We start from the raw sequence: 15,901 nt of genomic DNA, 5'->3' as shown, positions 1-15,901 counted from the left end.
CGATGGCAGGAGCCAGGTACTTATCCTGGTCTCCCATGGGGTGCAGGGCCCAAGCACTTGGGCCATCCTCCACTGCACTCCCTGGCCACAGCAGAGAGCTGGCCTGGAAGAGGGGCAACCGGGACAGAATCCGGCGCCCCGACCGGGACTAGAACCCGGTGTGCCGGTGCCTCAAGGCGGAGGATTAGCCTAGTGAGCCGCGGCACCGGCCAGAGCAAGTGGGTCTTTGTCAATGTGATTACGTTACGGATCCTGCCCCAGAGACATCATCCTGGGTTAGGCACGTGGCCCCTAAATCCCATCACAGGTAGCCTGGGCAGAGGCTGGCAGAGGGAGATGTGATGCGCACAGAAGGGGACATGGCCTTGGGGATAGCATCTCTTTGCATTTGACCTCAAGGCACAGAAACAAAAGACGAAACAGGTGAACAGGATTACATCACCATTTAAAATTTCCCCGAGGTCGGCGCTGTGGCCTAGTGGGTAAAGCTGCTGCCCGCAGTCCCGGCATCCCATATAGGCACTGGTTTGAGTCCCGGCTGCTCCACTTCTGATCCAGCTCCCTGCTGTGGCCTGGGAAAGCAGTAGAAGATGGCCCAGGTCTTGGGCTCCTGCACTCGCGTGGGAGACCTGGCTCTGGATCGGTGCAGCTCCAGCAGTTGTGGCCAGCTGGGAGTGAACCAGCAGATGGAAGACCTCTCTCTGTGTCTCTGCCTCTCTGTAACTCTGCCTTTCAAATACATAAATCTTTAAAAAAAATGACCTGGAGACATGAATGGATGTTTCTCAGAAGCAGGAAGACAAGTGGCCAGTGGGTGAGTATGAAACAATAATGAGGAACACGGACGGACGCTCAGGGAAGAGCAAGTCGACGCAGGACTCGGATCTTGCTGCTGGGGAGTGTGTGCAGAAAGAATTCTACAGCAGCGGCACATACACTGTTAGCACAGACCCTACGGAAAACAATGTGGTTGTCTCTCAAAAAAAAAAAAAAAATTAGAAGCAGGACGACCACGTGACCCCGCGACCCGAGTGGAAATACAAAGGAAACGAAGTCAGCACGTGGAAGAGCCGGCGGCATTTCCACCTTAGCTGCAGCACCAGCCACAACAGCCAGGGCGCGGGATCAGCCGGCACCAGTACACACAGTGAGACTACTCAGCCACGAAGGAGATCCCGTCCCCTGCGACGGACGCGAGGAGCCAGACGACATCGCTCTAGGTGACACAAGGCAGGCAGGGACACACGCTGCCCGAGCTCACACATGGGACGTGGGACGTGGAGTGGGGGAGAGCGCTCAGCAGAGGCCCGTGGAGATGGCTGACGGTGCAGTGCCACACCCCACAGGGAGAGGAGTTCTGGGGCCCACTGTGCCGGGTGCTAGGAGAGGGCTCTGGGATGCGCAGCGTGGGTGTGCCGATTCCCCATCTGATCACATGATGCACACAGGAGTCAAACCGTCACACTGCCCCACAGACACGAGCAGTCTTCGCAAGGGGCACGGAGTATGTGTGTATCACCCTCACAGGCTCAGTTACATGCACAACCACAGATTTAAAACGCTGGCGTGCCCGAGCAGAGACCCCCAGGTCTCTGCGTGAAGCCTTCTGACTTATCCCTGGGCGCTGGGAGAGGCTGAAGGCTTGGGGGGCAGCCATTGGGCCCAGCAGCGAAGCCACTGGCTGGGGCACCCACGTCCCATATTCCAGGGCCTGGGTTCGAGTCCCAGCCCCACTCCTGACTCCAGCCAGCTTCCTGCTAATATGCACCCTGAGAGTCAGCAGGTGATGGCCCAAGTAGTCAGGTTCTTCAGGCAGAGTGGACAGTGAGAGAGACGTCTTCCTTTTGACATTGGTTCACCCTCCAATGGCCGCCGCGGCTGGCGCACCGCGCTGATCCGATGGCAGGAGCCAGGTGCTTCTCCTGGTCTCCCATGGGGTGCAGGGCCCAAGCACTTGGGCCATCCTCCACTGCACTCCCGGGCCACAGCAGAGAGCTGGCCTGGAAGAGGGGCAACCAGCAAAGAATCCGGCGCCCCAACCGGGACTAGAACCCGGTGTGCCGGCGCCGCAAGGCGGAGGATTAGCCTAGTGAGCCACAGTGCCAGCCAGGTTCTTGCCACCTGGGTGCCCTGCCAGTGCGGGGCACTTGGGAAGTGAACCAAACAAATGATTTTTTAAAAGCTGTAGAAGAGACTGAAGGTCCAACTAAGAGCTATCACGGAAACTGGGCACGAACTGCCCGTCGTGCATGAGCTGCTGCGACACCCCCTCCCCCTGGGGCTAAAACGCAGCCTGGGCAGTGGCAGCCCCTCCCAGTGCAATGTGCAGGTGACCCCTGGCTGCAAACCTGTCCCCAGATCCAGCAGGTGGCCCGCAGCAACTACTGCTGGTGTGTCGCTCACTCTTTATGAAGTTACGCTAGGCCCTCGTCGGCCGTCTTTTAGGACCGTGGCTCGAGAAGGAAACCACTTCTGCGCCATAGGCAGGTGCAGCCGGAAGTGGGCTCTCGCCCTGTTGGGGAGTCCCGCGCAGCGAACCTGACTGTGCCGGAAGGGCTCCCTCTAGTGGCAGAAGCCGGTCAGTACTGTTGGGTTTCCACTTCACCCAGACCGAGATGGACAAGGACAGACACAAACCCAATCATGCCTACACACTCGGGGAGTATGTTTCCCGAAGAAATCTGTCCGTTTGGGGCCAACGCTGCGGCGCCGACATCCACAGGGACGTCGATTCGAGTCCTGGCTGCTCTCTGTTAATGGCCTGGGAAAAGCAGTGGAGATGGCTTGAGTGTTTTTCCCCATCAATCACGAGGGAGACCGGGCTGAAGCTTCTGGCTGCTGTCTTTGGCTTGGCCTAGCCTGGCCACTGCAGCCATCTGGTCCCTGCTCAGGTGCCTGGGAAGGCCCAAGTACTTAGGCCTGTGCCACCCACGTGGGAGACCGGATGGAGCTCATGGCTCCCAGCTTTGGTGTGGCCTAGCTGGGCTGTTGCAGCCATCTGGGGAGTGAGTGAGGAGCTGTAAAGTCAATCTCTCTCTGTCCGCCCTGCTCCATCAGTCTTTCAAATAAATAAACAAGATAAATCTTAGAGTGAAAAATGGAACAGGAAATCATCCAACTGGAAGATGGGAAAAGGACTTGGACCCGGGAGTGCCACTTCTGCCATTTCCAGAGTTGAAAGCAGGACTTGAGCAGACACTTGTACAGCCGCGCTGCTCATGGGCGAGATCTGAATGAAGGCCTCCCGTCCGCGGGTGAACGATAACACGCGTGGCCGGCAGACACGCCGGGGTGCTCCAGCCTTAGAAAGGACAAGGTTCCGACACACCCTACGGCACGGACGAGCCTTAGACACTGTGCTGTGTGGGACACGCTGGACACGTGAGACAAGAACATGGCTCTGCTTCCATGAGGCAGCCACGGTGGTCAGGTCCACAGAGGGAGAGCGGAGTGGTGGGCGGCCGGGGCGGAGAGGGGAGGGCGAGGACGCTGCTCAATGTGAGTGACAGTGCGCCTTCCCCGATGACATCGTGCACTTGATGAGAACGTTGATAAACACTCGTTTTTTATAAAGAGGGTGAAACACGGATGCGGTTTCTGAACAGGAGGCTCGGATGCAGTTTCTCAAAGTGCCTGAAAGACAAAAAGCAGTGAGGTGCGACGGCGGTAGCACACTCAGTACTGAAGTCTGGCAAAGCACGGCCACAGGTCCAGCAGTTTCATTTTCGAGCACCTGCTGTGTGTGCATTTTAGTAAATCAGATGACCGTGGACGCCCACTCTTGGCCGTAAAACAAACAAGGAAAGCGAAAGCAAGCACTTAGCCCAGCAGGTATGACTTCCGAGTCCCACGCTGAGCTGTCGGCTGAGGCAGCCCCTGGGCAGCGCTGATGGCTCAAGGACCGGGTTCCTCACCCACACGGGCAGCCTGGGTTGTGTCCCTGCTCCCGGCTGCAGCCTGGACTGTTGGAATAACCCGCGCCTCCCTTCCCTTCCTCTCAAGTGCACTGCAGAGGTGTGTCCAGTAGGTTACAGCTAACGGAGAGATGAGCTCACTTCCACAGAAGAGAGGGGAACATGCCAGGGCCAGCCTGCTCACCCACCCGTCCAGGACACCCTTCTTGGGGTAAACGCCCACTCCTTGTTCTCAGGGGGACAATGGCAGCTTCACAGTTTGAGAGTTGGGGCTGGGCTCTTCTTCACAGCTTGGCCAAGTCAGGATGGGAGAAGCCTGAACTTGTAACAGAGGACCGAGGACTTCAACATTGTTTCTACCAACCACAGAAAGCAGGGGACGTAGCCATGGAAACTACTGAACGGCTGTATTCCCGAGCCCTCCCTCAAGCCTTGGCCAGCTACCAGTGCTGTCCTGGTCTAGTTCATGCTACAGTTGTCATCCCAAATCCGGCCATGCAGACTGCCACCACCACGGAACCAGGTTGCCCGTGTTCAAAGTCCTCAGAGTGATCCTGGCCAAGTAACCGTCCTTGTCTCCCCTGCATCTGTAGAACAAGGATGATAGGTCTTACCGCCTTGGGGGTTGTCGGGAGGATCGTATGAATTTCTGTGCGCATTACATGGAATGCTGGTTGGCACGCGCCTAGTGCTGGACAGATGATTGACAGACCCAGTGATGGGTCACATCAACATGGGGAGGGTGTGGAAATGCATTAGGTGGTTCTATTGTTGAGTCCCGGCTGCTCCACTTCCGATCCGGCTCTCTGCTGTGGCCTGGGACAGCAGTAGAAGATGGCCCAGGTCCTTGGGCCCCTGCACCCGCGTGGGAGACCCAGAGGAAGCTCCTGGCTCCAGATTGGTGCAGCTCTGGCTGTTGTGGCCATCTGGGAAGTGAACCAGCAGATGGAAGACCTTTCTCTCTGCCTCTCTTCTAACTCTACTACTCAAATAAATTCATTCTTTAAAAAACAAAAAACAAAAAACAACTGCAGCTGGCTGCTGGCCACGCACAGAGCAGCAGCAACATCAAAGTGAGCTTTCCCAGCCGAGGTCCTCGTGGACAACTCTGAGTAGACAGTGACAGTGGTGACAAGGACCCCGGAAAATCACCCTGCGGCCCGCCTTCCTTCTCCAGACAAGACTTCGCAAAGGCCCCGGCGTAAGCCCTTGCAGCCTAACCCGGAATCCACGGCACATGCGAGGCAGTGCCAGCAGCAGCCGCAGCGACTGGCCCGTGGCACTTCCAGCGCCCGCAGGCAGCAGTGGCCAGAGGAAAACTGCAAAGGAACCGATGATGCAGAAAAGAGCTCAGCCGTGAACCACGCTCACACGTCCGATTCCCACTGCACGCGTGCAGAGCCCTGCCCAGGAGTCGCCGTGTCCAGCACCGCCAGGGATGCAGACAATGCAGACAAGCCTTTTGTCACGGGTCCTGTCCTCAGAACTCCCAGCAGAGACAGCTGCATGAATGCAGTGCGTGTACCAAAGGCCGCTCCCGACGCTGCACCCCCGGAACGCACCAGAAAACTCACAGCAGACAGAGACAGCACGCGTGCAGCGGACAGAGACAGCACATGTGCAGCGGACAGAGACAGCACGTGTACAGAGGACAGAGACAGCACGCGTGCAGCGGACAGAGACAGCACGTGTGCAGCGGACAGAGACAGCACGCGTGCAGCGGACAGAGAGAGCACGCGTGCAGCGGACAGAGACAGCACGCGTGCAGCGGACAGAGAGAGCACGCGTGCAGCGGACAGAGACAGCACGTCTGCAGTGGACAGAGACAGTACGCGTGCAGCGGACGGAGACAACACGCGTGCAGCGGACAGAGACAACACATCTGCAGTGGACAGAGATAGCACGCGTGCAGCGGACAGAGACAACATGCGTGCAGCGGACAGAGACAACATGCGTGCAGCGGACAGAGACAACACGTCTGCAGTGGACAGAGAGCACATGTACAGAGGACAGAGACAGTACGCGTGCAGCGGACAGAGACAGCACGCGTGCAGAGGACAGAGACAGCACGCGTGCAGAGGACAGAGACAGTACGCCTGCAGCGGACAGAGACAACATGTGTGCAGCGGACAGAGACAGTACGTGTGCAGAGGACAGAGACAGCACGCGTGCAGCGGACAGAGACAACACGCGTGCAGCGGACAGAGACAGTACGCGTGCAGAGGACAGAGACAGCACGCGTGCAGCGGACAGAGACAAATGCGTGCAGTGGACAGAGACAGCACGCCTGCAGCAGATGCGGGGAAGCCGTCGCTCGGCCGGCCCCCGAGAATCCGGTCAGGGCAAGGGTCCCACGTGTGTGCCGGATGTGGGCAGGCCACGCTCAGAAGGCACGTGTGGTGGCACAGCAGAGAGGCCGCACCAGGGCCACAGGTGTGGGAAATCTTCACGTCCGAGTCATCACGGGGGTCACAGGGGAGAAGCTGCGCGCACGCCGCGGCCATGGGGAACTGTTCAGGGAGGGCTCCCGCGGCAGCAGCGCGCTCCTCAATCATTTCCTCAGGACAGGAGAACCTCCCAAGAATGCCCAATTCTACACCGTAGAATCCGCACACAGCCCACGGTCACGGTTACCTTACGGAGGGGAAACTGGCAAACAGGACGTTTAGGCAGCAGCGGAAGCACCCATTTTGAACCGGCTCTAGGAAGGATGTGGACGTCAGCCTGTAGGTCATCAGCTGCCGCAGAGTCAAGCCTGCTCTAGAGGAGGGCAGCGCACAGACCACGTCCACAGGCAGGTTCACTGACACTGCCGTGGTGGGGACGGCACCCCTGCAGTGCCAGCAAAGGACCGACGTCACGACACAACGCGAGTGTGCGCCCGCATGTAGACGTGGACGTCACACGTGCATGTGGGTCCACACATCTGTGCATACGTGCACTACACACAGGACTGCAATCTGTAAGCACGTGTGAAGACGCTTCAGGCTGAGAAAGCAGAATGAAAAGATGAGTCCATTTTCATGGGAAAATCTGAAGGCGTGCGTGCGTGCGTGTGTGTGTGTGCACATCACACTCTCCTGTCCAGCAGGCTTTGCTGCAGGAAAATCGGGGCTATTTTTTAAAAACAACCTCAGGTAACTGTTTCCAAATTTATTCTCTGTTGAATATACATCGTGAGGTTGCGTCATAATAATTATTTCATAGTAATAAGTATAAATACAATAGTGGTGACTTATTAGACACACGGACGTGCACCTGTGACAAAAGCATCAGCGTGGTTTGGGAGTGCAGTGGCCCTCCCACTGTAGCTCCTGCCTCACAGTCAGCTCACCTCCACCCCCCCTGCACACCCCACGTCTCTGCTCGGCCTCTCGGCAGATAATCAGTGCCTACACTCGATCCAGAAGACAAACGGCAGTCACCACACTGTGGCCACCGGCGAAATCTAAGCGACCAATCCTTTTTTCCTTAATAAATCACAGTCCTGTGCGTTTATATATATACATAAAGGTGGGGGGGGGGGGGAGTCTGGCATTGCTTTCCACTCCAAGGGCAGAACTGAGCAGCTGTGGCAGATATGGCCTCCAAGCTGAACATATTAATACTGGGCTCTTTACAGAAAATGATTCCACACATGACACACACACACACAGACACACCCCCCGCTATGATCATATACCTATATGGGACCCTCTCTTCTTTTTCTTTCTAAATTATCATCATTGATTTTCATTTATTTGAAATGGAGAGGGACCAGCCCTGAGGCGTAGCGGTGCTGCCTGCAGTGCCCACATCCCATGTGGACGCCAATTCTAGTCCCGCTGCTCCACTTCCGATCCAGCTCTCTGTTGTGGCCTGCGAAAGCAGTAGAAGATGGCCCAAGTGCTTGGACCCCTGCACCCATGTGGGAGACCTGGAAGAAGCTCCTGGCTCTTGGCTTCGGATTGGTGCAGCTCTGGTCATTGCGGCCAACTGGGGAGCAAACCAGCAGATGGAAGACCTCTCTCTCTATCTGCCTCTCCTCTCTCTGTGTAACTCTTTCAAATAAATAAATAAATCTTTAAAAAAAAAAAGGGAGAGAGAGATCTCCCATCTCCCAGTTTACTCCCTAAATGCCTAGAGCCAGGCAGCGGCCAAGAACTCCAGCCAGGCCCCGTGTGGGTGGCAGGGACTCGCACCTGCCGTCACCTGCCACCTCCCAGGATGTGCATCGGCAGGAAGCCGGATGGGAAGTGGAGGCAGGACTTGAACCAGGTGCTCCAGTACAGGATGCAGACACCCAGTGGTGGCTTTACCCACCGCACCAACCTTCCCGTCGCTCCTTTGTAAGACCCAGTCTGTATCACACACATGCATGTTTGATTTAAAACTCTACGACTTTCTGGAGGCTGCGCAGTACCCCACGAGGCTGACAGGCTGTAATGATTCAGCCAGTCGCTCAGTTTTCACCACTCTCTTCCCCACATTTTCTGCATTAGGAAAAAATACCAGGAACCGCGGAGTAGCAGAACAATATAATCTCTAAGAGGCAGCCCCGGGAGCCGGATCCCTGGGTCTGATTACGTCTCGGTCTCTTCTCTCCGCACCTCCTGCTCAAGACGCTGGATTCCTCTGTCCCGGTTCTAGCACCTAGAGGCAAGATGAGAACTGGGCCTTACCCACAGGGGAGAGGGGGGTGGGGAGTCCACGAAACACTTGCCATCGCTTGGGCAGAGCAAGTGCCCGGTGAGTTCCAGGGACCCTGTGTCCCGGACCTGCCTGGGTGTGCAACTGAGGAGGGAGAGTTCAGTCCACAGCGTGGGGGAGGCAGGCACCTCCGATCCCCGTCTTGGACTCTTCTGAGGGTGATGAGGGCCCCGCACAGGTCCGAGGCACTGTCCGGGAGGCGGGGTCTGACCCGGGCTGTGCTGGGCTCTGGAGCGCAAACCCGCGCTGTGTCTCGGCGGTGACCCTCCGGGGGCCGCACCCCAGCTGTCGAGTGAGCTGGAAGTGCGGGCACCACTGGGGCGCAGGTGCCGCAGCCACTCGGCGGTGTGCACGGAGCTGCGCACCTGCGACCTGCGGACAGGGCCCTGTGGACAGCTGTCACTCAATCTTGAGTCCGGGGAGACGGACCCTGGTCAGGGCGAGGCGCCCTTCTCGGTCCTTGCCCGTCGCCCGGGAGGGACACCCCAGGGCCTCAGCTGCCTCCTGCTGTCCCTCTCAGTGCCGAGCCCTGGCACAAGCCACTCAGCGCCAGTGCCTGCCGCATCACAGGCTGGGCCGGGCCCAAGCCGGGAGCCAGCAGCTCCAGCCAGGCCCCCACGTGGGTGCAGGAGCTCCGGCTCTGGGGCTGGCCTCTGCAGCTTTCCCAGGTGTTCCAGGGGCGCTGGATCAGAGGCGGAGCAGCCGGGACTCACACCGGCACCTGTGTGGGATGCTGGCATGGCGGGTGGGGGCCTCACTCCCTGCGCCCTGGCGCCGGCCTTTGTGGACGAGGGCATTGGCTGGGCCTGGCCACCGTGCGCACTACACACACACGTGCTGTTACGATTCACTAACTGAGGGAGCTCACTGCTCCTGAAACAGTTTCTGAAACGGAACTCTGTTATGCAAAGTGAAGTCCCAGTCTAGACCCGCCTCGTGCACCTGTTCCCCGCAAAAGCCGGCCCGTTCCAAGCTCGCTCACTGCGGGAGCCCTTTCCCCGTGGGTGCCGTTAAGAAAGGCCTCCGGGGTCTAGCTGAGGGGATGGAGGGAGCAGGGAGGGGGGAGGAGGGGGGAGGGAGGGAGGAGGGAGGAAGAGGAGGGGGGAGGAGGGGGCAGGGAGGGGAGAGGAGGGGGGAGAGAGGGAGGAGGAAGAGGAGGGTGGAGGCAGGGAAGGAGGGAGGGAGGAGGGAGGAAGAAGAGGGCGGAGGCAGGGAAGGAGGGAGGGAGGAGGGAGGAAGAGGAGGGGGGGTGGAGGAGGGAGGAGGGAGGAGGGAGGAGGGACGGGGCCGGGGCTCCGCACCCGGGTCCTTACCTGCAGCTGTGTCTCAGCCCGGCACTGGTGCTCCCGGGGCCCGGACGCCGACGTCCACGGTAAGCCGCGTGTAGAGCGGCTGCCGCTCTTTGGTGAGCAGCCTGTAGCCCAGTGAGCTCATGCCATCCTGCTGCCACCTCTGGCGAATGCGGGCCAGGACACCGGGCCTGGGGGACCAGGGGTGCACCTGTGAGACACCACGCCGCAGGGAGGGCCCGGGGCCAGCCCCCAGGCTCCACACTCACCTCTGGACACCGCGCCCGGGGCCAGCCCCCAGCCTCCACACTCACCTCTGGACGCCGTGCCCAGGGCCAGCGTCCTGCCCCTCCAGCATGTGGTAGCGGCCAAAGAGCAGGTGGGGCCGGGAGAGGAGCAGCCCGCTGAGCTTCACCCTTCCGGGGGTGGGAGGGAGGGGGTGAGGCCGGACGCTCGTCTCCTCCAGCAGGGACCCCGCTACACCAGGGCCCAGCCCCCATCCCGGTGGGACCCGCAGCCCCGCCCTGCCCCGGGCCCCCACCTGGCAGCAATGTCGCTGTCCTCGTCATCCAAGCCCCAGTGTGAGTTGGGGAAGCCGTTTATCCTCAGGAAGTGAATGGGGCGCAGGGCGAACACCCCTCCGAGGTAGCCCCGGTAGGGAAGCCTAGGGAAGCAAGGGCACTTGGCACGGGAGGCCCTGCACGTCCGCTCGCCCTGTGACGGTCTCTCCCCTGGGGCCCGAGATGGCTCCGTGCTGACCCCGCCTCGCCTGCATCCTCCCACAGGCCCCTCCTGTGCCCCCAGGCCACGAGGGAGCCCCCTCTCCGCCCACGCGTTCCAACTCCCCTAACTGACACGGCGTTCCCCACCTGCAGACGTGAGGCAGGGCCTGGCCAGGCTTCCCCTACCTGTAGTTGAACTTGTCGATGGCCACGGACACGTGGGCGGGGAAGAGGTCGCAGGTGTAGAGGTTGCGGTCGTCCTCCGGCAGCAGGTTCACGGCGTGCAGGAAGACACAGTCCCAGTCCCCGTCCTGCAGGGCCTCCCAGAAGCCCACATTGCGCAGCCAGCCTCGGCTGAAGGCAGTGCTGTTTACCTGGGTTGGATACAGAGGTTCAGCGCTGCCTTCCCCACCAGGCAACACCGGCTCCCGGCAGCCGGGCCCAGGCCGGTCCTCCCCTGCCCCCGCGCTGCTCCTCTGCCCTCTGGCGCCCGCCTCCGTCACGTCCCTCACCGGATCCACCAGGTAGATAGAGTAGTGCAGCTGCTGGCGCTGCAGGAACGGGTGCAGGTGGAAGAGCAGGTGCTGCAGCTGCCGGGCCTGCCCGCGGTAGGGCACCACCACCGCCGTGTGGTGCCGGGGCCAGCAGTCGGGCGGCCAGTACCGCCCGCCCGGCTCCACCAGCGGGTTCCTCCTCACCAGCACCTCCAGCGTCAGGTTCTCCGGGATCGTCACCTTTACAGGGCCGCCTGGAAACAGGCAGAGGCCAGGGCGGTTGGGTGGGGTGCCCTCCGCACCCCCTCAGTTCCTGCCCACCCCGCACTTCAGAATGTGCCGCCCCAGGCTGAGTGATGGAGGTCAGGAGCCCCCCCAGGCTGAGTGATGGACGTGAAGGAGTCCCGCCCCCAGGCTGAGTGATGGAGGTCAGGAGCCCCGCCCCCAGGCTGAGTGATGGAGGTGCAGGAGCCCCCCCCAGGCTGAGTGATGGAGATCGGAGCCCCGCCCCAGGCTGAGTGATGGAGGTCAGGAGCCCCGCCCCCAGGCTGAGTGATGGACATGCAGGAGCCCCACCCCAGGCTGAGTGCTGGACTTGCAGGAGTCCCCCCAGGCTGAGTGATGGAGGTCAGGAGCCCCACCCAGGCTGAGTGATGGAGGTCAGGAGCCCCACCCAGGCTGAGTGCTGGAGATCGGAGCCCCGCCCCCAGGCTGAGTGATGGAGGTCAGGAGCCCCGCCCCCAGGCTGAGTGATGGAGGTCAGGAGCCCCCCCAGGCTGAGTGATGGAGGTCAGGAGCCCCCCCCCAGGCTGAGTGATGGAGGTCAGGAGCCCCCCCAGGCTGAGTGATGGAGATCGGAGCCCCGCCCCAGGCTGAGTGATGGAGGTCAGGAGCCCCGCCCCCAGGCTGAGTGATGGAGGTCAGGAGCCCCCCCAGGCTGAGTGATGGACATGCAGGAGCCCCACCCCAGGCTGAGTGCTGGACTTGCAGGAGTCCCCCCAGGCTGAGTGATGGAGGTCAGGAGCCCCCCCAGGCTGAGTGATGGAGGTCAGGAGCCCCACCCCAGGCTTACTGACGTAGGGTGAGACCTCAGGGCAGTTGGGCAGCTCGTCCTGGCTGACGTCCAGGGGGCGGATCTGGCTGAGGTTGGCGTAGACGTCGTGGTGGGGGACTCCGGGCGAGGAGTACGGGGCCATGGAGGGCAGCTGTCCCCCAGCCTGGGGCCTGGCCTGAGTCAGGAGGCGCAGGAGGGAGCCGACGCTGCGGCAGCGCTGGACCTGGTAGAGGAATGCCCCCACGAGCAGCAGCTGGACCCCCAGGAACAGCGGCAGGAGCCCCCTCCGTGGCTTCACCCTGGGAAAGGAGGCAGGGGTCACTGCTCCCCCTGCAGCCCCAGCGCTGTCCCAGCCCCGCGGGGCGCATGTCCAGTCTCCTGCATTCAAGATCCCCTGAGTGGCTTTGTGGGCTCCACACAGCGGGGACCGGAGGGCAGCGAGGGCCACGCGGCATCAGGCCGGCTGTGAGGAGGCTGCCTGTGCGCGTGCCGGGTAACTTCTATGCCGGCCTCCCCAGTCCACACCCTCTGGTCACACTGGCCACCAGCTGGGCATCTCTCTGGGGTGAGCAACCCCAAACCTCCAAGTGTCCTTGTCTGGCAGCATTGGCCTCGGGTTGCCGTGCCAGGACCACGGGGCGCACGGATCAGGGCACGGCCAGGCTGGGTCCTCGACCCAACGCCACCGCTGTTCACTCTGGGCGCTCTACGGGGCTCCTCCCCACAGCCAAGGACCCTCACCCGAGTGGCACCGAGTGGCTGCCCTGATGGCCGAGCTCCCTCCGACGTGATGGGACCTCATGGACCGCGGCTGCCCCGTGAGCCTCCCCAGCAGCCTAGCAGCTTGTCCGAGGCGAGCTCGGGCGTGGCTCAGCTCTGAGCCCCACGTCTGCAAGCACAGAAGGTGGAATGGCCCAGACGCCCTCGACCCAGGGTAAGCTCCTGCTGGCCCCCCAAGAGCGCGCCAGTGTTCCCTCTGCACTTGCGCTCTGCCCTGGCTCGGCCCTCGCTGTCCCCGTGTCACATCCCACCTGTGTCCCGGTCAACACGACTCAGCCCCGGGCCTCTGGCACCGAGAGCCCAAAGCACGGCCATCGGTCCCCGCCTCTCACGTCACACTAGGTATTAACGCAGGAACCAAGGCTGCACACAGCACCAACGAAACCTCGGTCCCCTGAAACCCACATTCTCGCAGACAGCGGACCCCAAAATGTCATTTCGGGGAGTGTTGAACATCTGCAAGTAACTAGGGCAACGGGGTGGGCAGAACGGGGACAGTGGGAGGCAGCTTTTGGGAGGGCGTTGGGGGAGGTACCCAAGGGCAGCCCTGGAGGACGCGGAAAAGGACGGGGAGGACGGGGAGGACGGGGAGGACGGGGAGGACGAGGAGGACGAGGAGGAGTGTTGTTTCTGGAGGGGGCGGAGACACTGATGCTGGAGAATGAGGTCAGGGTGGCAACCAAAGCCTGAATGGGAAGGGTCTTGTGGGCAGGGCGGGGGCCGCACAGGATCTGAGCCAGCCTTCTAGGTTGCTCCATCTGCAGCAGATTCTGCTCCCCCTCCCAAGGGTTATCTGACAAAGCCTGAGAGACTGCTGCGACTTGGCGGGGGAGGGGTGCTGCTGGCCTCCAGCGGGTGGGAGCCAGGGATGCTGCTCAACACCCTCCGGTGCCCACGCCAGCCCCCACCCCACTGCACCAGGAATCTAACCCTAGAGGGCGAGAAACTCCCAGAGGCCACACTCCGCCTTCACCACTAGAGGGTGACCTGGAGAGGACACCCTGGGTCCCTGCACACCCCCTCCCTCTCCTTCCTGTCCCTGTCCACCCCCTCCTTCCCTGTGTCCCTGCATACCCCTCCCTCCCTGTCCCTGTCCTCCTCTTCCCTCCCTGTCCCCGTGTCCCTGTACTCCTCCTCCCTCCCTGTATCCCTGCATACCCCTCCCTCCCTGTCCCTGTCCTCCTCTTCCCTCCCTGTCCCCGTGTACCTGCACACCCCTCCCTCCCTGTCCCTGTACTCCTCCTCCCTCCCTGTCCCCCTCCCTCCCTGTCCCTGTCCTCTCCCTCCCTGTCCCCGCACACCCCTCCCTCCCTCCTGTCCCTGTCCTCTCCCTCCCTGTCCCCGTGTCCCTGCACACCCCTCCCTCCCTCCCTGTCCCTGTCCTCTCCCTCCCTGTCCCCGTGTCCCTGCACACCCCTCCCTCCCTCCTGTCCCTGAGAAGTACCCTGGGGAAGTTCAGTCTCTACTCTTCCAAAAACTCACTGAGGACAGAGACGGACTCATGGACCCCCTAGCTATCGGGTGAAGAACTGAATCCTAGGATACTCTCTTTCTAGCTGATGCCTGATGAGACCTTGTTTGAACTTTTTTTTAACTAATTAATTAATTTTTTTATTTTTGACAGGCAGAGTGGACAGTGAGAGAGAGAGACAGAGAGAAAGGTCTTCCTTTGCCGTTGGTTCACCCTCCAATGGCCGCTGTGGCCGGCACGCTGATCCGAAGCCAGGAGCCAGGTGCTTCTCCTGGTTTCCCATGGGGTGCAGGGCCCAAGGACTTGGGCCATCCTCCACTGCCTTCCTGGGTCATAGCAGAGAGCTGGCCTGGAAGAGGGGCAACCGGGACAGAATCTGGCGTCCTGACCGGGACTAGAACCCGGTGTGCCGGTGCCGCAGGCGGAGGATTAGCCTAGTGAGCCGCAGCGCCGGCCCTAATTAATTTTTAAAAATATTTTATTTCATTTATTCGAAAGGCAGAGTTAGAGAGAGGCAAAGGCAGAGAAGAAAGAGGGGTCTTCCATCCGCTGGTCACTCCCCAGATGGCCGCAACGGCCGGATCAGGAAACCAGGAGCCAGGAGCTTCTTCCAGGTCTCCCACGCGGGTGCAGGGGCCCAAGGGCTTGGGCCATCTTCTACTGCTTTCCCAGGCCACAGCACAGAGCTGGGTCGGAAGTGGAGCAGCCGGGACTCAAACCGGCGCCCACATGGGATGCCGGACTGCAGGTGGCAGCTTTCCCCGCCACGCCAGAGCGCCGGCCCTGAACTCACACTTGAATAAAAGGTTCTGTATTTACAGAGGAACTGGAACTCTCGGGGATAACGGCAGGGAAAGGGAAGGATTCTAGCTCCCCGGGTCCACCCCAGCATGCCTGTGGCTGGAGGTCCCTGCACAGACGCGGGCCGGTCCACGCTGGCCCCATCATTCCAGCGCCAAATGGGAGGATCTGAGCACTGCACAGGGTGCTCGTCAGCGGGGACTGAGCGGCATCCCTGCCACCGAACAGGACGCACGTTTTCAGACGGACTGGAACAGCACCTCGCTGCTGAGCAGGCTCCGGGATTTGAATCCTGAGAGCACCAGGAAACAAGACCTTACTGCAGCTGCAGGCCTGCCGGCCGGTGTCTCCCAGCTTCCAGTGGGAAAGGTGCTCACGCAGAGCACGGCGTCCTAGAGACCAACCCAGGCTTCCGAGCAACCCTCCCCGGTGCAGACGCTGCCGTTCTCACTACCAAAGAGACACCAGACGGCCCGGGCTAGGAGGAAACGCACCTCGCGCTCACACGACAACGGTCCACAACGGCGAGATCTGCTGCCGTCCTGGGGAGACCAAGGCACGCCTTGGGAGCAACCTGCAGTCGGCCCAGCAGCAGCTCACGGGCCTGTTCCCCGAGCGGAAGGCAGCCCGTGACAAGCAGACGGTGCCCGGCTGCTCCGCAAGCAGCAGGTGCCAGCCCAGCTGTGA

The 15,901-nt window shown here is 61.1% G+C and overlaps 1 protein-coding gene across 3 annotated transcripts in view; it reads right to left on the bottom strand.

Annotated features, from left to right (window-relative positions):
• Positions 1 to 424: 424 nt before the first annotated feature.
• The window catches only part of LOC127488250 (beta-1,4-galactosyltransferase 3), a 23,605-nt gene continuing 8,128 nt past the window's right edge, over positions 425 to 15,901 (bottom strand). For 2 of the 3 annotated variants that reach the window (XM_089318858.1, XM_070062951.2), the window contains exons 2-8: positions 12,181 to 12,461; positions 11,127 to 11,362; positions 10,801 to 10,988; positions 10,434 to 10,556; positions 10,207 to 10,308; positions 9,917 to 10,083; positions 7,053 to 8,546 (exon numbers count right to left, since the gene is read on the bottom strand). In XM_089318858.1, coding sequence (XP_089174984.1) covers positions 9,930 to 10,083; positions 10,207 to 10,308; positions 10,434 to 10,556; positions 10,801 to 10,988; positions 11,127 to 11,362; positions 12,181 to 12,461 — 1,084 coding nt within the window. In that variant the 3' untranslated portion in view covers positions 7,053 to 8,546; positions 9,917 to 9,929. Of the gene's footprint in view, positions 4,502 to 7,052; positions 8,547 to 9,916; positions 10,084 to 10,206; positions 10,309 to 10,433; positions 10,557 to 10,800; positions 10,989 to 11,126; positions 11,363 to 12,180; positions 12,462 to 15,901 lie in introns of those variants that run through there. The other variant, XM_089318859.1, reaches the window with a different exon arrangement.

This window comes from Oryctolagus cuniculus, chromosome 18, assembly GCF_051225735.1.
Source record: "Oryctolagus cuniculus isolate XC-2025 breed Fujian yellow rabbit chromosome 18, ASM5122573v1, whole genome shotgun sequence".
NCBI lineage: Eukaryota > Metazoa > Chordata > Mammalia > Lagomorpha > Leporidae > Oryctolagus > Oryctolagus cuniculus.
Note: the sequence above shows the minus strand (reverse complement) of the source record. Positions and strands in the feature narration are given on the sequence as shown.